The sequence below is a fragment of the Diplotaxodon limnothrissa genome, linkage group LG20 (assembly GCF_057381915.1).
Source record: "Diplotaxodon limnothrissa isolate DT_005_m linkage group LG20, D_limnothrissa_male_GT1.1, whole genome shotgun sequence".
NCBI lineage: Eukaryota > Metazoa > Chordata > Actinopteri > Cichliformes > Cichlidae > Diplotaxodon > Diplotaxodon limnothrissa.
Window position 1 is genome coordinate 29261941 of NC_140615.1, and position 26086 is coordinate 29288026.

Below are 26086 nucleotides of genomic sequence, written 5' to 3' on the forward strand. Positions count from 1 at the left end.
CACCGTACGGATCGCGTGATACTGACCACAGTGTTAATGAACGCGTACATTTAATGTGATTGTTTATTTAAATATGTCGTAGGAACAGGCTGTAACGCTGGGAGATGAGAAGAACATATTAGAGTATTAGTTACAGTATTTGAGGATCATTTCTATGAGGAAAAACTGCATAAAAAGAGAACAGTAGTCATGAACCCGACCGCACACTGTCCGTATCCTTTCAGATTATTAGCACGGTGTTTGCCGGGACAGGCGGGAAGCCCCGGTAGGTGAACAGGTGAATTTAGATTACGGTAACCATAGTGAACCGGAAGAAAGCCCGTCAAGTGTGACCACACTCCGAGCTCGACCGATGACAGGTGAAGAGTTTTCCGTTTCAGAATAAGAGCGCTTCTTTAAACCTTGCGCATTAGCTTTTATTCTGAAAGCTGGGGCCGGAAACACCGCCGTTATTCACGGGACGTGACAGACTTCCCCAAAGTCCCCGATGTTACCTTAACGACAGAAAGTTTGAAGCGGCTCCGCTCGGGTTAGTTTTCAGCGCACTGGGCGTACAGGGTCCTCTGTCATCTGCGAGTGGAAACCACTTTCTATCCACGTATCACACAGCGAGCGTGGGCCTGTTCACGTAGACACGGGGGAGCTGAACTGTACGATGCATATGCTAGCGTCAAACGGATCCATAATGGACCTGAACTCGGAGTTTGTGAAGATTAAAGCGCACTACTGCGGGTAAGTAACTCTCCGTGAGTAAGTAGGAAACACCTGTGGAATGGACACGCAGCCTGGGCTTCTTGGAGCTCGTGAGTCAGAGAGGCTTTAGTACCTGTGGCACCTGTGTTTAACCCACTGTGTGCGTGAAAAATGACATCAGAGGAAGCTTCGAGAATATTTTTCACCCTCACATAAAGTCAGCGTTTGTGTTGATGATGGGCACATGTGGAGGTGCAGTGGAAGTGGGCCGCTGCTGGTTAGAGGTAGGTTTCCTGCAGTCATCTGTGGAATCACCTCATCACGCAGGAACAGTGTTTGTATGAACGAGGCAAGTTTATTATCGTGGAAGCAGAAAAAACAGTCCGTGTACTATCACCATGACAGAACACGCAGATTACACGCCATGTGTATGTCACATATGATATCGAGTCCACAGTGAAAATCTCACGTATATCTGATGAAGCCTGAGTGTAACCTAATACTGACACACGTGTGTGGGACAGACTGGACTGGAGGTGTGACGTCCCGTCACGGAGGGCTCCAAAACCAAAAACTCAAAAGCTTTGCAGGATCTTTAGGTTGAACCAATTACATCTCCAGGAGGAGTTTGTTAGAGCACACGGCCTGAAAATGCCCCAAATGCTGCCAAAATGACACAAATAATTAAGTAAATAAAAATACATTTTATTTGAGGGTGCCTTAGATTAAAAACAAAAAACAAAACATCAAATAAAAACAAAGATTTGACAGTGAGTAAGATCTGTACTAAAGTAAACCAGTTTAAACAAGTAGGTTTGGAGCTGTGACTTAAATGAGGGAATCTATATTTCTAATGAGCGGAGGAAGTGAGTCCAGAGCCCAGCGACTGAAGCTCTGCTCCCACAGTGGGCAGACGAGCAGAAGGAACAAGATGAGTGAAAGCTCTGACAGAGCAGGAAACAGTGGAGATATGAAGCAGATCACACAGATAAGGAGGCCAAGGTTATGGATGCACTTTAATGTGAGGACTAAGATTTTACACTTTACCCTGGCTCCTATGGGCAACCTGTTGAACAGTTAGGGTGATATGGTCTCATTTATACTGACTGTAGTACTGGAGCTGTAATAATGCGCTATAATGGTTGCTGGCACATAGATGTGTCACCATCACACCTGCTCCATGCTTCACGGTGGGAACCGTGCATGCAGAGACCCTCCGTTCACCTTTTGGAACCCAAGATCTCAGATGTGGACCCATCAGACCAAAGCCCAGATGTCCACTGGTCTAATGTCCACTCCTCGTGTTTCTTGGCCCAAACAAATCTTTGCTCCTTGTTGCTTTTCCTGAGTCGTGGTTTCTCAGCAGCTCTTTGACCATAAAGGCCTGATTCACACAGTCTGCTCTGAACATGTAGAGATGAGTCTGCTACTGGAGCTCTGTGTGGCTCTAATCTGAGCTGCTGTTAATCTGTGATTTCTGAGGCTGGTCATGTCTATATGCTCAGCAGCAGAGGTGACTGCTGGTCTTCCTTTGCTGGGGCGCTCAGTGTCATTGTAGCGCTTGATGTCTTTGCGACTGCACTTGGGGAAACATTCACAGTGTGATCAGTTTTCCAAACTACTTTTGTGTAAATGTGGAAAACAACACGTGCTGCTGGTGACCTCGTGAGAGCGAGGAGCAAACACACTGCCATCTTTGCATTACAGAATCCACTCACAGATTTAGGTTTATTATTCTTCGGGCGCTGTTTCGGCTTCTTGTGCCTCCACCCAAACTGTGTTTAGGTGGAGCAGTCTCATACCAGAGACTTAGCAGTCTGCTATGTATTACGTCTTTCTCTTCAATCCTTGTTTTTGTGTTCGTTAGCAAAGGCAGTGTTTGTGCTACACATTCATAATAATGTGATGGTCAAACATTAAGATATGAACAGCTAAAGTACAAAACTGTCCATCATGACAGCCCAGTGTCCAGACTTCGTTCTGTTTGACACTTTTTGAAAGATGTTTGGACGAAGCAGACGATACTCTGCTATGTGTGGTTCTGTTTTGTGTACCTATTACCTAATTACTTTGGTGTAACATGAGTATCAATAAAGACTTGTGAAAGTACAGCTAAAAGTCCAAAATGTATGCCTTCCTTCATATTTTCCAAAGCGGCCCAGATTGTTGACTGTGCCGGGTTGACTCCCGGCTGTTACACGCTCAGTGTACGACTTTACATTCCCAGGTACAGAATCCTGCCCCACACCTTACAACAAAGACACACTCAGAGTTTAGTTTCATTTCCTACAACACTTGGATTTTCTGATTGGTTAGTTTTAGTTTATTGCACATATCAATGCTGTTTATTTAAAACACAGCTGTGTACAACATATGTTCAGTTTGTGACGGAAAAAAATATTTACATCAAAATGAAACAACATCTTCACTCAAGAGTAAAAAAGTGCAATCTAAAAGTTAAAACATGAGAATCAGCATCGTAACGGTCGACGGTTAAAGCTAGCATGACAGCTACATGGCACTGGCCTGTGTCCTTAGTTTGTGGTTCAAGATGAGACGCAGATATGGGCAGCGCGGCGGTTAGCACTGTTGCCTCACAGCAACATCAGGCCGGGGTCTTTCTGTGGAGTTTGCTCTCCGTGTGTTTGCGTGGGTTCTACTCCGGCTTCCTCCCACAGTCCAAACTCATGCAGTCAGTGGGGTTAGTCGGTGACACTAAATTGCCCACAGGTGTGAATGGTTGTGTGTGTCTGTGTTTTAGCCCTGTGACAAACTGGCAACCTGTCCGGGTGTACCCCGCCTCTCTCCCCATGACAACTGGGATAGGCTCCACCCCCCGCGATCCTGAAGAGAATGGATGATGATGACTATATCACACTGTCCTTAGTTTGTGTTTGAAGATGAGACACAGCAAGTATTTATCCCATTAATCTGCTTGTATACTGCTGTTTCACTGAGTGAATGAGTGCTGGAATAACACAGTGTGCCGAGCGTATGCACCGGTGTGGTTCTGCACACGGTGCAGCCTGGTGTCTTCTGCCACAGTGTGCTCCTGTGAAACCAGCGTGGCGGGCTGCCTCTGCACCGTCACAGCGTCTGTGTGATGAACGCCACAAACATCAGTGATGACTGTTTTGTAGACTAGAAGTTTCTGCTGCTCACAGATTTATTGTGTGCCAGGCTCTCTGAGTCTGAACCTGAGACACAGACACGCGTGTGGGGCAGGAGTCACCATAGCGACCAGTCGTCACACCTGTTTGCTGATGGCGCTGTCTCTGTTCAAAACTCATCACGTCTTTTCTTCTGATTCCCCGGTCGAGCCTACTGTCTTCTGACCTCTGACCCCGCAGTAGATGATTTGATGTTTTAATCTAGTTATCCCCCTTACAGGGGCATTGTGCTTAAATATGGATGTGATGAGTATTCTTCTGTTCTGTTGTAAGAGGAGATCCCGACCGAGTGACTAAACCATCACATGTTTCCTCTGAATGTCAGCACTGTTGTTGTTGTTGTCTCCAAACTCTGGCTCAGAAACGCTGCTCAGCTCTCGCTGTGTTAAAACCCTTCCACATATTTTTGGAGGCCTGTGTGTAAAGGAGCCAGTGGTGATGTCACCAGTGTGGTTCAGGTTAATCCTACCAGTATAATCTTTAATCACAACGCTCTGAAATGATTTTCCATGTTGAGTTCAGACAGTCAGCCTTTCTCTGTGTTCAGCTTCCTGCCTGATCTACCTGCTGCACAGCAGACGGTTCAGGCCCAGCTTCACTCTGTGTTGGTGATAACCAGCACCAAAGAGCTGCTTCTGCAGCAACCCGTCTGAGCACGTTTGTTGCTACAGATGCATTTACCCAGACTCATTCTGCCAACGTTTGGGGCGGCGTGGGAGTGGAGTGGGTTTTTCCAGCACGAGTCAGGTGTGTAGCATCCACATACAGTCTTTGCAGTCTTTCGTGTTGTGCGCTACGTGTGAGACAGGCCAACTGGAAGATACCTTAATCTGATTTGTCCCAAATCGTTTTAAGTGTGTGTGTGTGTGTGTTTTAATCACTGAAGTGTGTCTTAAGCCGGAGCTGTTCTGTAAATATTGATATCAGGGGACAAACCAGTCCAGTGTTTCCCACTTCTTTTATCTGTAAGGCAACAATTCAATGTTTACCTGACTCTTTGAAATGAATCGTCCTAATTAAATATATATTCTTTTTGCTAATAACATTCCCTCTGCAGCATGCATAACTTTATGCAAATGATGTGAATGACATTCATTCAAGTAAGTCAGTGATAGTAAACAATAGCAAACAATATGAATAAGTAGGATGAGTGGAGGCTGTCAGCATCATGTCTGAGATGACTTACAGCTGCTGACAGATGTGCCGACCCTGCAGGGATCTGACTAAAACCTGGATTTATTTGAGTGGTATAACAACTTGTGTTGGTCTTTATGGAGTTTCCCCAAAAAGGTTCAAAGTAGAGAAAGTTTCTGTGAAAACTAAAGTCAGTAATGCAGCATGTGATTGACCCAGCACACAATCACTGAGGTGTGTGAAGTGTTCTCATCAGTGGGGTCAAAGATCACGGTGCTGCATGTTTATGCTCTGATACATGACCAATCCCTGAGAGCATTCTTCAGTATGTTCACACAGTGCAAGGGTCAGCATTCAGCTAACCTTTAGTTACAGACTGAGAGAGTTTAATGCACATTTGGCTTCAGCTGTTTGAGTTTATTACAACAGCAGAGCAGGAAGGGTTTCACAGGAATACTGCAGACCAGAGTTCATGCTGCTCACATCTCCTCCTGTTCTGGAGACATTTTATATCATAAAAAACAACTTTTACTTATCGAGTGGAATTACTTAGCTACTTACTTATTAATGAGTTAATAACATTGTTATAGCAGTGTTTGCATTAATGCATAAAGAGTGAAGAGTGTAGTGGTAGAGACAGGAGCTGCTGCTGAGTGGGAAACAGCACAACAGTCAGTGTAAACAGCTCCCACTGAAAGCTCAGTGCTGCTCCTGCTGCAGGTGAATAAAACAATGAAACATTATGTAATTCACACAGCAAATTACCACACATTTTACTACTACTACTCCCAATAACAGTAATATTAATAACTCTACCAATATCATGTGTAATGGAAGGCAGTGCTAGAGGTTATATTTGAGTAAACGTTCCTTTCAGTTGAGTATATGTGTACCATGGGGAAACCTTAATCTCATCCTGCAACAACAGAAGTAATGTAATCGTAACTTCATAATGAAATGATTACAGCAGCAGGTCATGATGGAAGCTGTACAGATGTGGGTAAATACAGATGTGTAACACAGCACTCACTGGTCCTGGATCATGAACAACAAAAAGAGAAACACTTTGTTTGAGGTGCTCTCTCTGTGGGCTCCACCTGTCAGTGATTTTTAATGTATAGTTAAATGTTCTGCCTCACAGTTCCCACTGCTCTGCCTCCGTCTGTAGCTCTTGCTGATGATGTGCTGCCTCTCAGGATTTCACTCCTGGCTGCTTTGAATCCACATTAGTTGAATTAAAATATGTAATAATTTCAGATTTTCTGGTAAAAAGAGAGATGCACTGTAAACTGTTCAGTGTGATGTTGGATGACAGTAATGCATTCACACCCAAAACTGTGGCACCGTTTAAATGACATTAAACACATTTTAATGAGAGCTGTTTAAAGCCAAAGAGCTTCTGGGTAAATATGAGCTAGCATGATAAACAAAGCGCGGTGTGTATGTGTGATGTAATTCCACGCTGACCTGTGTGTCGGCCGGCTGCGTGGAGCAATGCCTGCTGGGAAGCAAGCTGTCTGTGCCCCACCTCGTCAGAGTCCAACAATCACTGACCACAAACTGTTGTGCACACACACCCAGAAACCTGCCCGACACACTGCCTGGGAGCTGTCAGTGCAGCACCTGCTCACGCAGCTCTAACACACAGCTGACTAACTCAAGGTTTATTCTAACAGTGTGGCATGTGCAGGCTGCAGACTTTGCTCCAATCAGCAGCACAGCACTGAGGCCGATGTTGACACTCAATATACGCACCCTTATTTAATGCTGACAGCTGATAAGGGCTGTGAGGTCAGTGCTGATATGAAATCAGTGCTTTCTTTTTCAGGCCGACAGATTCAGCCATGCTTATTGGCTCGTACATGTCATCCATCGTTCTGTGGATTTATACAACCTTAGCACAGAAAGAAAGGACCTGTTGGGTTGAATATTTCCTTTTTGTTAATCTTGGCATTGGCAGAGAACATTTGGCAAGTTTTCTGTGGGCACAATCCACCTGCTCCACTCTGCTGCTCAACATTTCCCTACAAGCAGATCCATTTAACAGGGAGCTCCACTCCACTGGTGTACGATTTCTGCCAAGAAGCAGTGTTACAGCAAGAAATCATCAACCAGACACAAAGTGTTTGGGCTCAAGTAAAAACTGCCTGGAATAAGGAGGTGGTCCAGATCAAGGCAGCACTTTATTTAATGCCTAAAGGTAACAGATATTGTTCAGTACAGTCTGAAAACAGTTAAGAAAGAGAAACTTGGTGCTTATCTTTCTCGGCTGTGAGTGGATTGAGTGGGTGGTTCAGTTCACACCTGTAACACTTAGTGTGATTGTGTCAGTTGGTGCACCGTTAAGACAGACCTGAGCCCACAGTCCTGGGCCCACAGTGGATCATTAACTCCGCTGCAGAGGCCAGCCAACATCTTTCTCTCTGTCAGACTTGTCCCAGTGTAAATACCCTAAAACATTTAAGTTTAAATTTAAATACTGTATAAAACACTACATTTTCACTAATATTTGTGGGTGTTTAATTGTTTCTTTCTTTTGTACTACTTGAACACTAAAGCGGCCCTCCAATGAGACGACAGCTCCAGCCCCTGCTTTAAAGGATAACAGCTGATTGGGCCAAAGAGGAATGTCTGCAGAGGCGACAGAGCGACTGGGTCCTGACGTCTTTGTGTTTGTGTGCTTTCAGGGACATTTTAATCACAGACTTGGCTGCAACAGTAACCTTTGTGGAACTGTGTGAGGAGGTGAAAACCATGTGCAGTGTTGCCAGCCAGCAGCCCATCACACTCAAATGGATCGATGATGAAGGTGGGTGTGCCTCACAGTCAGTGTTGGGAAGGTTACTTTTAAAATGTATTCCATTACAGAATACAGAATACATGCCCCAAAATGTATTCTGTAACGTATTCCGTTACGTTACTCAATGACAGTAACGTATTCTGAATACTTTGGATTACTTAATATATTGTGGCGAGTTCAGACAAGGAGGAGACGGAGGTATCGTTTGGTCTTGCTTCCCGTGAGCTAGCCAGGGAGCACAGCCGTTTATTACATTTGCAGAAGAACACACTGCCACTAGCTAACTGCTCAGCGCGGCAACCACAACACACATAGGGCGCCCTCTGACCCCGGAAGGACACACCGTCGCAGCGAGAGGGCGTCACCCGTCACCATGGCAACATACACAAAACATAACTGTACAAGCAGAACCCCGAACAGCCCTGACCCGCTACAATATTATCATGCTTTTTACAACAACGTGAATGTACTATTGCTGTGTGATTTATTACTATTACTGAAGGTCCGCGACTCCGAACTGTAGTAAAGGGACCTCTGACTAATGCTGGGCTCACACTGTGCGATTTTTGGCCCATTTTGAGCCGATTTTTGAGTCGTGCGATCGTTTTGGCGATCGGCCCGATTTTGGCCTTCATCGTGTGTCGTGCATCGTGTAGTATACGTGGGGTAACGAGAAGCGATTGACACCTCACGACCAGCTCCCGATCATCAATCGCTTGGTCGTGAGGGTGTCACCGCAGTTTGCCACACTGCGCACGCGCAAACACAAATGTCAGCGAAAAAGACGGCGTAGCACGGCAGTGCAGCGTGTGATCTGGACACAAGCGATGGAGGCACAACCTGTAGAACCATCCGAGCCCTTTCGATGTGGCCTCACAAAATTATCACGACCACAACAACCGTGAAAATAGTTGGATCGACACTGCTGCTCAATCACAGCTGCCTGACCAATGTTTTTCATTAGCAATTTAGCAAAGTTGATGGTGGTGGTGTGTCTGTGTGAGTGAAAGACGGAGAGGGAGAGCGAGCGACAGAATTTCTGTTATAACCTTCATTTTTATGGACGCACAGTGTGAGCACTCAGGTCGCATCAGAGCATCGGGCCGTATAGTGTGAGACCCTGCATCGTGACCTATGAACTTCTAACCCCTGCGAGTCAATCGTACAGTTTGAGCAGGAGCTGAATCGCGCGACTGAAAAAATCGCACAGTGTAAGCCCAGCATAATACGGCGGGGTCCCTGTCGGCTGGTAGCCGAAAAATAGCTCTACTTTGTTGTGTGGGTCAACTTTTCTTGCGACAGACAGAGAGAGGCGTTGAAAGACTGCTCCAACGGAACTTGTTGTTTTCGGAGGAAAACACGAACACAGTGTACAGTCGAGTCTTAATAGCTTACTTACAACTGGGCTCGTCAGGCACTCTTCTTGGCTGAAGTGGTTATTATTATATTTACATGCTTCCAGCTCCCGTTTTTCCTCGATGACTGCTCGTACCTTTCCACTCCCCTTTTTCTCCCTCCTAGCGCTCACAGACACATAACGTGTATGGCAGTCCATTCTCCCAGCAGCACGGACTACACTGAACATGATGCTACATTCTTTAGAGCTATGCTTGTAGCATTCTGCCTGTTAGCTTAGCACAACAACAACAACAACGAAAAGGCGCTCTCTCACCCAGGAAACACACAGTCGCAGAGAGAGAGCGTCGCCCTGTAACCATGGCAACCGTAACGCTGCCGCCTGGAACAAAAGAACGTAGCTGTCAAACAAAACCCAAACAGTCCTGACCCGCGACAAAATGAAACAGGAAAGTACCCCAGTGTATTCCATTTATTTCAACAAAGTAACTGTATTCTGAATACCACCTTTTTAAACGGTAACTGTAACGGAATACAGTTACTCATATTTTGTATTCTAAATACGTAACGGCGGTACATGTATTCCGTTACTCCCCAACACTGCTCACAGTCACAGGTCCTCAGCCTTGTCATTGTTTCTGCACAGGCTTCCTGTCAGGTTTCACTTTACTTTTGGTTTCATGGCTGTAGGAGATGAGACCCCACCTATATTTTCAAACTACTCCACCTCTATTTTCCAAGCCAGATTCTTAGACTTCCTGTGAAAACTATAGGGAATTGTACATTCCTGTCCTTAGCTCTAAAATTCTGGAACAACCTCCCAGCCTCTCTTCACAGCCTTGACTCTGAGGCGTCTGTTAACATTCCCCACCTGACACATGTTTAGCCTGCATTGTTGCCATTCACTTTGCCTGGTCTCCTGGTCAGTTTTGGCTTTGTGGGCGTCTCCTGTAAAAAATACAAGCTGCTTATCAATCAAAACCAACTGATAAACAGACGAGTATTAATGATTCCAGTGCACAGTTTCATATTTTTGAAAAATACCCTGCACCCAGCCGGTTTGTCTGATAAGTGTCCCATGTAGCAGGGTACCCTCACAGCAGAGACTCTCTGGGTTGTGTGTGTGTCACATCAGAGTGTGGTGTGGCACTTGTTGCACTGAGAGCAGCATTTGTATGTGAAAAACACAATCAGTGATGAATGTCACGTAACAGAGAATAAAGCGGTGCAGGGCGAAGCATGTCTGTGCTGTGTTAGCTTAGACAGTGAAGTGTCCTATAAGAATGTCTCTGTTTATTGTAGAGAGAGACAGAGAAGGTCAGCTATTTCAATACCCTCCATTAAAGCACCATGGTTGGCAAAATCTACATGAAAACTGTTCCTGTGATAGGTGGAAACATTAAACTTGTGTCACCACTTGAGGCAAAAACACACCATCCAGTGCAAATAGGCTTTGAGACACAGCAGGTTCACTTTGATGATGTGACAGTATCCTGCAGCTCCTGGACAGTACCCGAGTTGTTGTTGGTAGTATTAAGTAGTTATGTTATGCTAGCATAAATGTCACACACCATGCGAAAGGCTGTCCAAAGACGCAGACTGACAATGCAGACTGTGCACAGAAGTGACACAGTGAGGAGCAAGTGGACTTTCTACAAGTTCCTGTGTTATCGTAACTTCACTGTCTGCACATTTCCCTCAAAGCTGTGTCAGGAAAATGGATCCAACATTTGTCACACAGTTTATGATGAATAAACCAAATAAATGTTGTTATTTTGTTTCAAGTCCACTAAGCCTCGACTACAATGGAAATACTCACAGTCACAGTGACTGATCATTAGCATTGTTACCAAACACACCACAGTAATTCAAAGAGATGCTGTCTAATATTGTCAAGATAAAAAAGTGATAGAAACAAAGACCTGTGACTTTTGTTTTTCCATGTTTGTCCTTGGAAATGAGACTTTATTTTTCTCCTTAATGTTCTGCACACAGCACATCCCATAATAACAAAGAAAATGTATCACAAATAAAAACACATCATGTACATGGATAGTCACAGTGTTTGCTTTGGAGCACCTCTGGCAGCACTTACAGTCTGAGGACTGGGTATGGCACTGTAAGCCTGGCTGTTTCCCGTCCTTTGTCCTCTCAGACTCCATCACGGGGGACGGGCAGCATTGGTGCCATCTTCACATCGAGTCTGGGCTCTGGCTGGGCAACATCACAATGTGGCTCCAGAGCCACATTGTGATGTTGCTGAACCTTTGTCCAAGGCCCGAGTGCTTTGGTTATCATGAAGGATGTGTGTGCACTGCTGCATTCATTTATTCTTTCTCTCGGCCGCTCGAACAAAAAAGCCTGATTGACAGAGCTCCAGAGAGGAGAAGCTTCTCTGCAGCACTCCACCAGAGTGACTGTCGGGGTTTTAGTCCGCTCCTTGAGTAAGGTTTTCTACTCAGATCACTCAGATGGGTGGGGTGGCCTGGGAACAGTCCTTTGTTGTTACAAAGTTGTTGCCTTTGTGGATATTGGCTGCACAAATGTTTCTTTTGCTTGATATAACTCAGAGGTGTACAGACAGGTCCTGGCACATCGTGCTAGATGGTTGAATATGGGGACAAGCAGAGTTAACCACTGGACTCCAGTCAAGTTGTAGAAGCTCTTCACAGATGAGACAGGATGTAACAACCTGTCAGTATGTCTAAAATGAACATGCTTTAATATAACTGTAATATTTTTGTTTTTCATTTTTAATCATTTGTAAAATAAGTTTGTAAGAATTTCAAGCGAGTTTTTAAAAAAAATTTTTTATTGTCATCATTATGGGATATGTTGAATGTTGAGGTGAAAAATGAATTGAATCCACTTTGGAATATGGCTGTAGCATTAAAAATGTGAAGAAGTGAAGCGCTTTCAGTACTGTGCAGATCTTTGGCCACTATAGGAACAGGGCTGCACCCTTTGAGTAATTTGAATAACGTGATTATAAAAACACGCTCTGTAGCGCTCAGCTGTCACCATGTTGACGTGCGTTTCACCCACATTTGTGACTCAACATAGACTTGCAGGTTTTTCAACCAAAACACTGATCACACAACAGCAGCAGTGATGATGATGATGTAGTTTAACATGGAGTCCAGCTACACACAGCGAAGAGCAAAGAGGCGGAGGATGTTGTTATTGTGTTGTTATATTTTCTAAAATGGAAACCTATGAAGGATCTGTGGGATTTTTCTCTTTTGAATATGTATTATTGCTCAGTAATAAAAGTATTGTATCCGATTACTTAGGTTAGATGAAACTTTATTAATCCTTCAGGTGGGTTCCTCTGGGAAATTCAGTTTACTTGATAAATTAAGGATAGATTACTCTATTACATATTACTATTACTCTAATCGATGGTTGCAGCCCCAGTCAAAAGTAAAAACTCCTGAGAACTTAAACTGAATTGGACTGTTAAACCTCGAACAGTCTGTAGTCCTGATCAGAAGATTATATTGATAAGATTGCATGCATGTGTTTGTCTGTGTAGGGGACCCGTGCACCATCTCCTCTCAGATGGAGCTAGAGGAGGCGCTACGGATTTACAGTCGAACCAAAAGGTCTGGATTACTGTTGCATGGTGAGTTTGGGAAAACTTTTCATTAAAGAGGATCTGCATGCATATTTCCAGGAGTAAACTACCGGTCAAAGGTTTACAACACCCCAATTTTTCCAGTTATTTATTGCAATTCAAGTCGTTCAAGTTCAGTGAATAGTTTAAAATGGTACAAAGGGTGAACTGCCAGAGGTTAAAAACAAAGGTAAGGTTACCCACAACTGAAAAATCACGTACATCTTAGAACAAAAAGGCCTTTTTCATGGGTTAACAATTTAATCTGTTCTGCAGCAATGGAGGTTGATCAAGCCTTGAAAGCTGGAGCTACTAATTCCTACAGCTGTTCCAACTTTCCTGGATTACTTCTAACACATGCATCATACTTAAGTATTCAGGTCTCAGGCCTCTGAGTTAAGACTGACTGAAATAACATTGCCAGTGTAAGCTTACCTGTCCATACTGTAAATACTGATATCAGATAAGATTACTTAAATTTAATGCATGCCACACTGCTTTTTTAAAAACTGTATTAACGGGGTGGCTGTAGCTCAGAAGGTAGAGTCGACACCCGGCTGCCAAAAACCCTTGGGCAAGATTCAAACCCCAAGTGTCTGCATCCAAAGGAGTGTGAATGTTAGAAAAGGTATGAGTGGGTGAACCTGTTGTATAAAAGCCTGCGCTCAGAGCTCAGCAGGAAGCACTGTGTATGAACCCGTCCACTCTGGGTGGAAACCATCTCACTCAGGAGGAATGCTGTTTGACTCTATAGGTGTGTGTGAAAACAGACAAGTTCTGCTCGTTGACCTTTCACACGGTCTTTTCTTCAAATAGAAGTAATGACATTTTTGGTTCCATTGACAAAACAAACTGTGCTGCTTGGTATGAGGACAACAACAAATGTCTGCTTTCCTTTCCTGTTTTTCCAGTATTCCCCAGTATTCCAGAGCAGCCGGGAATGCTCTGCCCCGGAGAAGACAGTGAGTAAACCTGCTCTGCTTTCATTCTGTGAGATCAAGTGAGAGTGGATGTCCTTGGACACGTATGTGTCCACGTGACACAGATATCCAGTAGGATTGTCAGCGTTAACGTGTCATCACAATTCAAATGTGTAGCACATGTAACCCGTCTGGAGCGCAGAGTGACTCAAAATCCCTGCAATGACTCTGTCAACACATTTCAGGCAGTCTGGCCGAAGTTTGTCCGTGCTGCGCTGCAGATGGGTTAAAGATTCGAATCACGTTAATCCTGATGCTGCGTTAACATGTTAACGCTGACAGCTCTAATATCCACGTGTTCATTTTCTTTGTTTCCACAGCTGATGTGTGCGCTCTGTCTCAATAATCAGGTGTGTTGACCTGTTTTGCACCTCTTCTGTCATTGTTGTTGTTGCCCCTGCAGTTCCATCCCACACATGTGCGATTACTGTAGCAATAAAATGAACGTGTCCATCTCAGTCCATGCATGTGTGTTTCAGTGCATTGACACCCGTGTGTGTGCGTTCTGGTTCTTGTATACACTCTGATGGGAGTATAACAGGAACATGTTGTGCAGCAGTGGTGTTGACCCTAGATCTCAGTCAGAGCTGGTGGCAGTGGATTGGTGTGTAGAGCCAACCCAGTCCATATATCCCCAGTCCCAGTTTACCTGCTTCCAGACACCATGAACACCTTCCTGGGTTGAGTGTGTGTGCCCTGCCAGACTGCAACGTGAGAATATTTTAATGTTATGGCTAGGGATGGGTATCGTTTAGGTTTTATCCGATACCGGTGCCAAATCGGTACTTTTGAAACGGTGCCGGTGCTCAAACGGTGCTCAAACCGGTGCTTAAAGAATGGAGAACACAAAATTGGTCCAAAAACCTCTCATATTCAGCTGTTTTTTGTAAAAATATAACAATGTTAGCCTTTTCTGCAGCTATGGGGCATATATGGTATCACTCTTGGTTGGAAGCAGTGCTTAAACAATGGAAAAAACACAAACTTTGTCCTAAACCTCTCATGTTTAACTGTTTTCCACTTTTTCTTTGGTCATTTTAGCCTTTTTAGCCAGGGTGAAGGGAGTATCTGCCATCAAACAAGAGGACAGCCGCATGTAGCTATGATGATGTTTGCTAGTTCACCTTACATGCATTAATGTAATAACGTGGTTAGCCTACTCACGCAGAGAAGAACGGCTGCTGCTGCCATCATCATCCGTCATCATTTCTGCTACACTGGCAGGGCTAGGGGCCAGGACTCTCCTCTTCGTGTTTTTGGGGGATGTTGCATAACAGGCAACCCACCCGCAGTAGATGTGCTCGGTGTGAGGTCTCGCAGCAAGCTATCAAATACGGCGCATTTCTGGGCTTTTAAAAAAAACGCTATGCGTCGCCAGGTGTTTCATCGGATTTGAGGTGTTATTTCCTTTGACAGTATCACAGTATCAGCTTAAAGCACTTGTTGCAGGCTGCTGAGTTTGCATATTTTGCTATGAAGTACAGCCAGACTTTTAACCGCTTCGCCTTGGGCATTTTTAATCTGTAGCTCTGCTTTAACAGAACGTACGTACGTACCTGGCCCCGCCTACTATCCTCGGAAACGTAAAATGATTGGCTAGAATCTAAAGTGTATCACAGCTCAGGAAAAAAAAGCACCGAAATAAAGCACCGAAATGTGCGCTGCTTTTCAGTCTGGTTACTACCGTTTATGTCAGAACCGGTGCCATCATGGCACCGGACACCGGTACCCATCCCTAGTTATGGCTGATATTTAATTTCTGTGGATTTTGGGCCTTCATGTAAGTCTGCAGGTGCAGGGCTCTGAACATCAAACACTCTATATTAAACTTCTTAAGGGTGATCATCAGCTGGTTCTTGAAGAATTGAGCATGATATGGTAAGCATGCCCATACGGAAAAGATATGTATAAATAGGGATTGGTATCGTTTAGGTTTTATCCGATACCGGTGCCGAACTGGTACTTTTGAAACGGTGCCGGTGCTTAAAGAATGGAGAACACCAACTTTGTCCAAAAACCTCTCATGTTCAGCTGTTTTTTTTTGTAAAAAGATAACAATGTTAGCCTTTTCTGCAGCTATGGGGCATATATGGTATCACTCTTGGCTGGAAGCAGTGCTTAAACAATGGAAAAAACACAAACTTAAACCCTCTCATGTTTAACTGTTTTCCACTTTTTCTTTGGTCATTTTAGCCTTTTTGGCCAGGGTGAAGGGAGTATCTGCCATCAAACAAGAAGACAGCCGCATGTAGCTATGATGGTGTTTGCTAGTTCACCTTACATGCATTAATGTAATAACGTGGTTAGCCTACTCAACGTAAATTACACACGAACAAGATTAAGCTACTCACGCAGAGAAGAACGGCTGCTGCTGCCATCATCATCCATCATCATTTCTGCTACACTGGCAGGGCTAGGGCCCAGGACTCTACTCTTCGGGTTTTTGGGGATGTTGCTAACTCCGGGTCCGATAACAGGCACCACACCCGCAGCAGATGTGCTCGGTGTGAGGTCTCGCAGCAAGCTATCAAATACGGCGCATTTCTGGGCTTTTAAAAAAAACGCTATGCGTCGCCAGGTGTTTCATCGGATTTGAGGTGTTACCTCCTTTGACAGTATCACAGTATCAGCTTAAAGCACTTGTTGCAGGCTGCTGAGTTTGCATATTTTGCTGTGAAGTACAGCCAGACTTTTGACCGCTTCGCCTTGGGCATTTTTAATCTGTAGCTCTGCTCTAAAAGAACGTACGTACCTGGACCCGCCTACTATCCTCGGAAATGTAAAATGATTGGCTAGAAGTGTATCACAGCTCAGGAAAAAAAAGCACCGAAATAAAGCACCAAAATGTGCGCTGCTTTTCGGTCTGGTTACTACCGGTACCCATCCCTATATATAAATCATATAGAGTTTGTATCTGTCTTGTGTGAAACTTGTATGAAAAGCATACAAGAGTGAAAACAGATATAAGATCCCTTGAAAAATTATATAAATGAAACTTGTATGTTTTGGATACTTACTAAAACAATATATGAAAGTAACGAGAAAGTGGCCACTTTCATGAGTAAATCATATAAGCCTTATATGATTCACTATATGAAGTAGGCCACATCTGATGCAAGTCTTTTATAAGTTTTTACTATTTCTTTTCCATATGGGTGGATTTCAGTAAGAAAGCACCTTAACTGAATCTTTTTGGTGTATGAGGGGATTTTATGGTTGGACTTGAGAAGCAGTTTGAGGTAACCAGGAGTTAAGAGTTTATCCTGTCCGTGTAACACATGCAGAACTATTTTAGACGTGTCGGTCAGGAAGCTTTTCTGCAAAGATGTTTCTGTGTCATTTGTGTTTTTGCTGAGTTCATGTGTGGAGTCGTCACCGCTGCTGGCTCCCCATCCCCACCAGTGTACTGTCAGGTTGCTGCTACACTCCCTCGCTGCCTATTTGCTGTGACAGCATGTTTCAGCAGCTTGTGTTGGACGCTCCTGAGTGTGCATGTGCAGAAAAGCCTGTGTGTATGTGTTTGAGGGGAGGTGAGCCCTGTGCTGTTTTCCTGTGCCATACCACTGGAACCGGTGTGAAGACACAGCTGTAGGTAGGTAATGAGGGATCTGGATCAGGGTCACACACACTCAGTTAGATCACTCTTGTGCTCTAAGCTGTGCTGGTCACACCCTGTGGACACATGTAATAATGTACATTAACATTGTACTAATTGTGGCTTCCTGTTTGGCTGTTTGTCATTTAACCCTCCTTAACGTAGTGCTGGTGTTGATGGGAGGAAACAAGGACTGAAGGACTGAGCTGTTTTCTCCTGAAGGGAGGAGGACAGAATAAGAATGAGGAAGCAGGGAAACATTGTTACTCATTAATGTTTAGACTGTGTCTGTTTTTCAAGGCAGACTCAGCGCTGACAGCACTAGTAGCTACTAAACTGAATGTACTGAAGCAGTTTTCAAGGCTTTGTTCACTTCAAATAAAATGCTTTAAAATAATTCCCAGTTTTCCGTTGTGGGACTGAGCCATGGACTTTGTTCTTGTTTGTCTGATTTATAATTATGTGTAGTTCTGTTCTGCATGTCTTTAACTTTGGTCCAGCCTACATTGGTTCTATGGTTTAGATATTCTCAAAAGGTATCACAGATTATTTCATACTTTTTAAGTATAGCGTTATTTTTGTGCCACTATTCTGATCGCACGTAAAACAATTTGCAGGTGCAAGTGTTGCATTTTGAGGAGAATTTTATTTTGAGTGAAGAAAAGCTAAATTTGAGTGAACAAAATCCATTGCTGCATGCAAAATTGTATTTCAGTGTTTGCTATTATCCACACACACACAGTAGCAGCCCCTCTTGCTCAGTTTTTGCATTTGCGCTTGCTCGCAATGTGTTGCTTGCGCTCTCAACATTTCTGCCCGCGAGCGCTCAACTCTTTCTGTACACCATTATATTTGTGCCACAAAACCAGCCAATCACAGACTTGGATGCAAAACGGCCAATCAGATTTTACTCAAACGAGGTAGTGGCGGAGGAACACAGAGTGGCGGAGTTTGAAATATTACTCTTTCTGGGTCACAAAATAAACTTTTAAGAGATTTTCATGTGAGAATATTGCTGTGTAAACTGTGAGCAAGCGCAAATGCAAACACTGAGCGAGAGGAGCTGCTGGTGTGTGTGTGTGTGTGTGTGTGTGTGTGTGTGTGTGTGTGTGTGTGGATAAAAGCAAACAATGAAATACATCTTTTGCACGCAGCAATGAATTTTGTTCACTCAAATTTAGCTTTTCTTCGCTCAAAATAAATTTTTCCTCAAAATGCAACACTTGCACCTGCAAATTTTTTTTTTTTTTACATGCGCTCAATTTTTTTATTTTTTTTTATGCGCTCAGAATAGTGGCACAAAAATAACGCCATACTTAAGTAGTAATGTAATTGTTCTGCAACTCAACTCGCATTGAAAACTGTCACAAAGAGCAGGTGAGAGCAGCTGTCACTATGAGGATACTGGTAGAAAGGATCACTGGGATCAGCTGGTGTTGCTCATCTTGTTATCTGCTGATGTTCATCCTTTGGCTTCTGAGCTGGAGTTTCCACATATTTAGCTTTGGGTTGTTTGCTACGAGCTTTGTGTTAGCATGCTGTATGTGCAGTAGCTCACAGCAATGGATGGCTGTTTGTAGTTTCATTACTTTATTACATGTAATGTAATGTGATTACATTAATAACTATTTTCAGTTTCTGGCTCTCTTATCAATCTCTAGCACTCTTTATCCTGTCTTCCTCTCATCGCTCGTGGTTGGAGATTTGGTGCTATATACAGTGGCTTGCAAAAGTATTCGGCCCCCTTGAACTTTCCCACATTTTGTCACATTACAGCCACAAACATGAATCAATTTTATTGGAATTCCACGTGAAAGACCAACACAAAGTGGTGTACATGTGAGAAGTGGAACAAAAATCATACATGATTCCAAACATTTTTTACAAATAAATAACTGCAAAGTGGGGTGTGCGTAATTATTCAGCCCCCTTGGTCTGAGTGCAGTCAGTTGCCCATAGACATTGCCTGATGAGTGCTAATGACTAAATAGAGTGCACCTGTGTGTAATCTAATGTCAGTACAAATACAGCTGCTCTGTGACGGCCTCAGAGGTTGTCTAAGAGAATATTGGGAGCAACAACACCATAAAGTCCAAAGAACACACCAGACAGGTCAGGGATAAAGTTATTGAGAAATTTAAAGCAGGCTTAGGCTACAAAAAGATTTCCCAAGCCTTGAACATCCCACGGAGCACTGTTCAAGCGATCATTCAGAAATGGAAGGAGTATGGCACAACTGTAAACTTACCAAGACAAGGCCGTCCACCTAAACTCACAGGCCGAACAAGGAGAGCGCTGATCAGAAATGCAGCCAAGAGGCCCATGGTGACTCTGGACGAGCTGCAGAGATCTATAGCTCAGGTGGGGGAATCTGTCCATAGGACAACTATTAGTCGTGCACTGCACAAAGTTGGCCTATATGGAAGAGTGGCAAGAAGTAAGCCATTGTTAACAGAAAACCATAAGAAGTCCCATTTGCAGTTTGCCACAAGCCATGTGGGGGACACAGCAAACATGTGGAAGAAGGTGCTCTGGTCAGATGAGACCAAAATGGAACTTTTTGGCCAAAATGCAAAACGCTATGTGTGGCAGAAAACTAACACTGCACATCACTCTGAACACACCATCCCCACTGTCAAATATGGTGGTGGCAGCATCATGCTTCTCTTCAGCAGGGACAGGGAAGCTGGTCAGAGTGGATGGGAAGATGGATGGAGCCAAATACAGGGCAATCTTGGAAGAAAGCCTCTTGGAGTCTGCAAAAGACTTGAGACTGGGGCGGAGGTTCACCTTCCAGCAGGACAACGACCCTAAACATAAAGCCAGGGCAACGATGGGATGGTTTAAAACAAAACATATCCATGTGTTAGAATGGCCCAGTCAAAGTCCAGATCTAAATCCAATCAAGAATCTGTGGCAAGATCTGAAAACTGCTGTTCACAAAAGCTGTCCATCTAATCTGACTGAGCTGGAGCTGTTTTGCAAAGAAGAATGGGCAAAGATTTCACTCTCTAGATGTGCAAAGCTGGTAGAGACATATCCTAAAAGACTGGCAGCTGTAATTGCAGCAAAAGGTGGTTCTACAAAGTATTGACTCAGGGGGCTGAATAATTACGCACACCCCACTTTTCAGTTATTTATTTGCAAAAAATGTTTGGAATCATGTATGATTTTCGTTCCACTTCTCACGTGTACACCACTTTGTGTTGGTCTTTCACGAGGAATTCCAATAAAATTGATTCTTGTTTGTGGCTGTAATGTGACAAAATGTGGAAAAGTTCAACGGGGCCGAATACTTTTGCAAGCCACTGTAAATAAAATTGAATTGAACTGAATAATTAAACCTTGCAGCAGGTTACATTTAACACTGCTGTTAATGAAAGTGTGCCTAGTTTGTGTTCGTGCTTCTCCATGTAATCCTGCTGTTGTCAGAAGCTCTGTGGACACCTGAGGCCTGACTTTGTGACTTTGTTCGGTGTGTTTTGCTCATTTGGTCGTCTTGAGAATTCATTGTTCCCTGCACAGATTTCAGGTTCCAGATGAAGGGGCTCTTGGGGATTGTTGGGATTTCCCTCTAATATCATGGGTCCTGCTATGGTTTGGAGCCTGAGTAAGATAAAGGAATTGGTTTGGATTAAATAAATCCATCCAGTGGCCGCTACATTAACACATAACAACTTTGGAATTCTACTAGAAACAGTCGATCATATTTGTTTGTCAAAGCTGAATTCGGGGCAAACTACGCTAAATTAGCGTTTTTAGCTAACAGTTACAATAAGCATAAAAGTTACTGTACGGCTATCATTTGTTAACATGATGCTTGTTCTTATACATGTAATACATTTATTACCAACCTGAGAGTTTATCCGCTGGTCATTTGACATGACGAATGACTTCTGAAGTCTTAATTCAGCTCAAGATGCTGTACATTCCCGTCAGTAACACTTTCGGTCCGCTAGTAAAACGTAGTTCTATTGATCTGCGCTCGATTACTCTTGAACCAGAGGATGTAAGTCCCAAAAAACTGAATTTTGGAACTGAAACTGAATGGTGAGAAGTGAATCTGAAATTATTCGAGAACTAAATTTCTAAAGGATAAAATGCAGTTTCAAAGCAAATAAATTCATTTTCAAAATATAAAATTCAATTTCAATTTAGTGATGATCATTTTCAAACCAATAAATTGAATTTCAAATTAGGCTAATTCAAATCCAGTTTTTAAAAGCATTTATTCAAGTTACAATTCAGATTCAATCTGAGCCATTCAAATATGAATTTAACTTCAGTTTCTGATGGCACAGATTTCTGCCCATACACCTCTCCTTTGGTTTCCTCTCAGATCAAACCTGGAAACTGTAGATGGCTTTCAGCGCACTTCCTTATAAAACTCCGTGGTTTTTGGTAAATTCACCAAAATGATACCAAGAAAATCCAACATGTTACTAATGTGAAGCTCTGTGCTGACAACAGATGAGGCTCTGCTTGAAAGCAGCTGGCTTTCTTTTTCTGTGTGTGTGTGTGTGTGTGTGTGTGTGTGTGTGTGTGTGTGTGTGTGTGTGTGAGTGTGAGGAAACAGACTCCCCTGTGTGCACACAGAGCGATGGAAGGTGGGAGGAGGCACTGAAATCCCGGATGATGTGCTCAGTGGATGGAGGCTGCCCTGCCTTGCACCAGATTCTGTGATAAAGCATTCCCCCTCACCACCACCAAGCCCTACCCATCCCCCCTCCCCTCCTCCCAGCACAAACCCCCGCACCACCCTAGCACCTCCCTCTCTCCGTGGCACCGCTGTCTGGCTAGGGAGGAGCCTCGAGTGCTGCTGCATCACAACATAGGTTGACATGAGATGTGGTGCGAGAGCGAGGGCGGGTGCATTGTACCGTACAGACATCGGCTCCAACACGGGCACTCGCTTTCCTCCCTGCTTCTCTGGTTTTTGTTCTGCCTGCAAAAGCCAAGAAAAAAAATGGCTGAGATGTGACTTCATCAAGGACGAGCTCCGCAAGCAGACGGGAGAAAGAGACAGAGCGAGAGAATCAAAGAGCCTTGTGAAGAGCAAGGAGAATATCTCAGAGGGAGGGAGGGGGGCGAGGAAATAATGAAATAAATCCCAGAGAGGAGAGAGAGAGGGAGGGATCGTCAGAGGGATGTAGCAGTGTGTATCCTCGCCAGCTCGCCACACACACATACATGAACACACACTCACAAACACTGAGCGTGGATTATGTGCTGACAGAGGAGGACAGAGAGGAGAAGGCACACCGGGCGGTGAGCTATCTTATCAGCTATCCATCCTTCCACCCATCCATCTTTCATCAGTCTGTGCTTCCATGTCACACCACAGAGACAATGGATCTGTGCCGAGCGTGTGAATCTTCATCCATAACAAGGATGTGTGATTGATGTCTGCGTTATAGCCGGTTGGGCCACGCACAGCAGGCAAGGACTGAATGTAAGCTGCTAACAGCGCTAGCAGGGCAGTGTTTGTATCGCAGCCACGAAGGGCCGACTGTGTGCCACTTAAACGAGAGGCTGCACCTGCCGACGAGGGTGACACAGTGCTGCTTTACATGTGAGTGAGGGCTTGCATTGTTATGGTGTCTGCTAGTGCTGCGATTCAGAGGTGTTTCAGTGACATCAACGTGATTTAATGGCAGTGATGCAGACTGGCACATCAGAGCTCTGTTCCACTGGATGCACTGGGATTTCTTAACCTAGATTGACTGGGAAAGCTAATCGTTTGTGACTGAGACTGTGTCTCTGTCTGACACAAATGTCACTGGTATAAAATGCAATAACAATTAAAGCTAGGATAGAAAACAGGGCAGTGATCAGTCTGTTGATGCAATGGGTGACCTTCACAAACCTGTCAGTGTTTCTCTCTGTGCCTTACACAGGATGTTTGCTCACTCCAGGATCAACGTCCTAAAAAGCCCCAAATCTCCATTTTCTCTGTGTGTATGTTGTCAAATAATGCGTGCACACATGCCATACAAGGCTTACATGACAATACTGGAAGTGTCTCTGTCTGTGTGTGCAGGAGCTTTATCAAATCTGAGAAAGTGAAATTGGTGACATCATCGGGGTTATCTCGGGTTGTAAACACACACTTGGATCACAGTCTGTCTGGAGACATTGCATTAAAGTCATATAGCAACAATGGTATTTGTCACCAGGTTGAGCAGCTGGGCAGAATGAGGATCCAAAGCAGCTTCATGGTGATCATGTCCTGGTATTTAGTGTCCACTGTGGACACCCTGCTGTGATGTTACCACTGGTTTCCCACCAGGTTGTTTCTTGGAGAGAAACCTGTCAATGTTTGAGGAGATTGTGGTGCAGCTGATTAGCAAGGTGCATCCATGTCATGTAGATAAAAGGTTAGCGTCCATGTGGATAGCATCTCCAAACCGCGGTGCTCATGGTTTAAAGGCACGCTCTGTGGGTGTTACTACAGCACGCTCTTCCTGTGCTTGATCAGTCGCTCGTACTTTGAATGTTTCTTTGCCCAAAGTGACGAGGCACTTCAGCGTTCAGCTTCTCCTTCCTTGGCTTGTTCTCTGCAGCGCTGGGGGGAGTATTACATCTCAGAGGCTATATCTGGCTCTGGAAACATTCTGGGCTTCTTGGGCCTATAGTGGCTGTGCTGTATGCAACGTGAGTCATGCTGGATATTGATCCTTTCTAACTATTTCTGACTGAGTGGGACTGTGGCACAGAAGGTTTGTTGGAAGTTTCTGTCATGCGTGCCAGTTTTGCTGACTGGACACTGACCTATTATTAGCTCTTTATGGATCAGCTGAACAGCTTTGTCTATCAGCAGTGTAGCCACTGATATGTAATGCTACATAATAACAGATGTGCTGGTTAGTGATGTGACTGTCAGTATCATCTGTACCATGTACAACAGCTGTCTCCTGGTTTTCTTCTGGAGGGCCCATTGATACTGCATTATGGGGCTCCAGTCAGCCTGCAAGTGGTTAATCTGGTTAAACTGGCCCAGTGAACTGCTGCTTTAATATCAGGCTAACCGTGGAGTAGCAAACCTCTTCATGTTACTCTTCTACAATGAGTCCCTAATTTAAAGAGGGAGCAGCATCTGTGTCCAGTCTTTGTGTTGCCACACTGTTGTTAGAAGCTGATGCATGTGGCGTGCAGAGATGGGCAGTAACGCGTTACTTGTAACGCGTTACTGTAATCTGATTACTTTTTTCAAGTAACGAGTAAAGTAAGGGATTACTATTGCAAAAACGGTAATTAGATTACCGTTACTTCCCGTTGGAACGCTGCGTTACTGCGTTACTAAAACCGAGATCTTTTTGCGAGAATGTCTCACGACAGTGACGTAAGCGAGTACGCCGTTAGTGACAACAGCTGTGTGCAGATCAACAGTGGATCACATATCGATTGTGGGAGAGAGTATGAGCGTGCAGCGTTTAAAGCGTGGAAGTACTGACCTTACTTTGAGTTTGATTCCATAAAAAGTGACAAAAACATTAGCGTCCATTGTGCGTGGGAAGAAAACTTCTTTTTACAGCGATAAAAAACCCTAAACTTCCAAGCAAGCACCGAGTGCGCAACGACGTAATGCGCAACTGACCGCGGCACACCTGCACCAAGGTAAACCTCCGCCTACCGCAGTCCTGCTTTATAGGTGAAAATAGAGCAAAAGGACCGCTGAGTCTTTGACTTTATTTATTTTCTGCTGTGTTTTACTTGCATCTATTTGAAAGAGTGAGTGTAAACACAAAAAATATTTTATTTTATGTGCTGGAATGTGCAGAAAATAGGTTTAAATGTTAAACTAATTTATTCAAGTCAGAGAATGTTGCATATAATAAAATTTTTGCTTGATGCATAAAGTTAAAAGATTAAAACTGATAAAACAAGTTAAAAAAAGAGACGTTTCCATTTGATTACATTTTGTATGATGGATTATGTAGAAAAAGTAGAATTGGGCTGAAAGCTCTATCACTTTATCACCTATTCAGGTTGTAAACTGAATAGACACGAAAACACGATTTTTAAAAATCGTGTTTTTTAAAAAGTAACTAAGTAACTAAGTAATTAATTACTTTTGAAAATAAGTAATCAGTAAAGTAACGGGATTACTTTTTTGGGGAAGTAATCAGTAATTAGTTACTGATTACTTTTTTCAAGTAACTTGACCAACACTGGTGGCGTGTAATGGTATTGTGCAGCTACTGCAGTCCCAGCATGTGCACACACTTCCAAGTGTTAAAAGATCAGCGTGAGAGGATATGTGACAGAGCAGGCCACAAGCTAAAGGCTGTGTATTGGTCACTGTCTGCCTTTTGTTACTTATTACTGAACCTTAAAGGCAAGGATGGCTCTGTCAGTGCTGGGAGGTGTTCTGTGCAGAGACCACAGTGTTTCCATCATCAGCACTTCAGATAACACTCCAATTAGAAATGCACACAGCACTCATCCTGGTCCTAATCACCATGCTGGTTGGCCTTTCTTTGGAGCCTTTCTATATACTGATTAGCATTAATATGTACAAACAGTGTCGAGTGATAGTCTGCACAGCTTTCACTGTTGATGTAATATAGTCCCTTAAACTGAGCCCTTTATTGTCCCAATGTATTATTTACATTATAATGAGGAATGCATTGATTTGGCTGAGTACTGGCATACTTGGGGATTACATCATCTCATCAGCCCTGGCTTAGGCAGTGCTTTGAAAATCCACTTTCAGCATACTCATTACTTGCTTTAAGTTGA

The 26086-nt window shown here is 43.8% G+C and overlaps 1 protein-coding gene across 1 annotated transcript; it reads left to right on the forward strand.

The window, feature by feature from the left end:
* The first annotated feature begins 266 nt into the window (after positions 1–266).
* On the forward strand, positions 267–13827 carry LOC146611145 (protein kinase C zeta type-like). Its single transcript, XM_085344380.1, has 4 exons — positions 267–732; positions 7685–7806; positions 12689–12778; positions 13681–13827. Exons 1-4 carry the CDS (start codon positions 656–658, stop codon positions 13737–13739), a joined length of 348 nt encoding a protein of 115 aa, XP_085200506.1. The 5' UTR covers positions 267–655; the 3' UTR covers positions 13740–13827.
* The last annotated feature ends 12259 nt before the right edge of the window (positions 13828–26086 follow it).

Coding starts and splice junctions, on each gene's coding strand:
- LOC146611145 (XM_085344380.1), top strand. CDS start 656: ATGCATATGCTAGCGTCAAACGGATCCATAATGGACCTGAACTCGGAG. Junction 733..7,684: donor ATTAAAGCGCACTACTGCGG/GTAAGTAACTCT, acceptor GTGTGCTTTCAG/GGACATTTTAATCACAGACT. Junction 7,807..12,688: donor CAAATGGATCGATGATGAAG/GTGGGTGTGCCT, acceptor TTGTCTGTGTAG/GGGACCCGTGCACCATCTCC.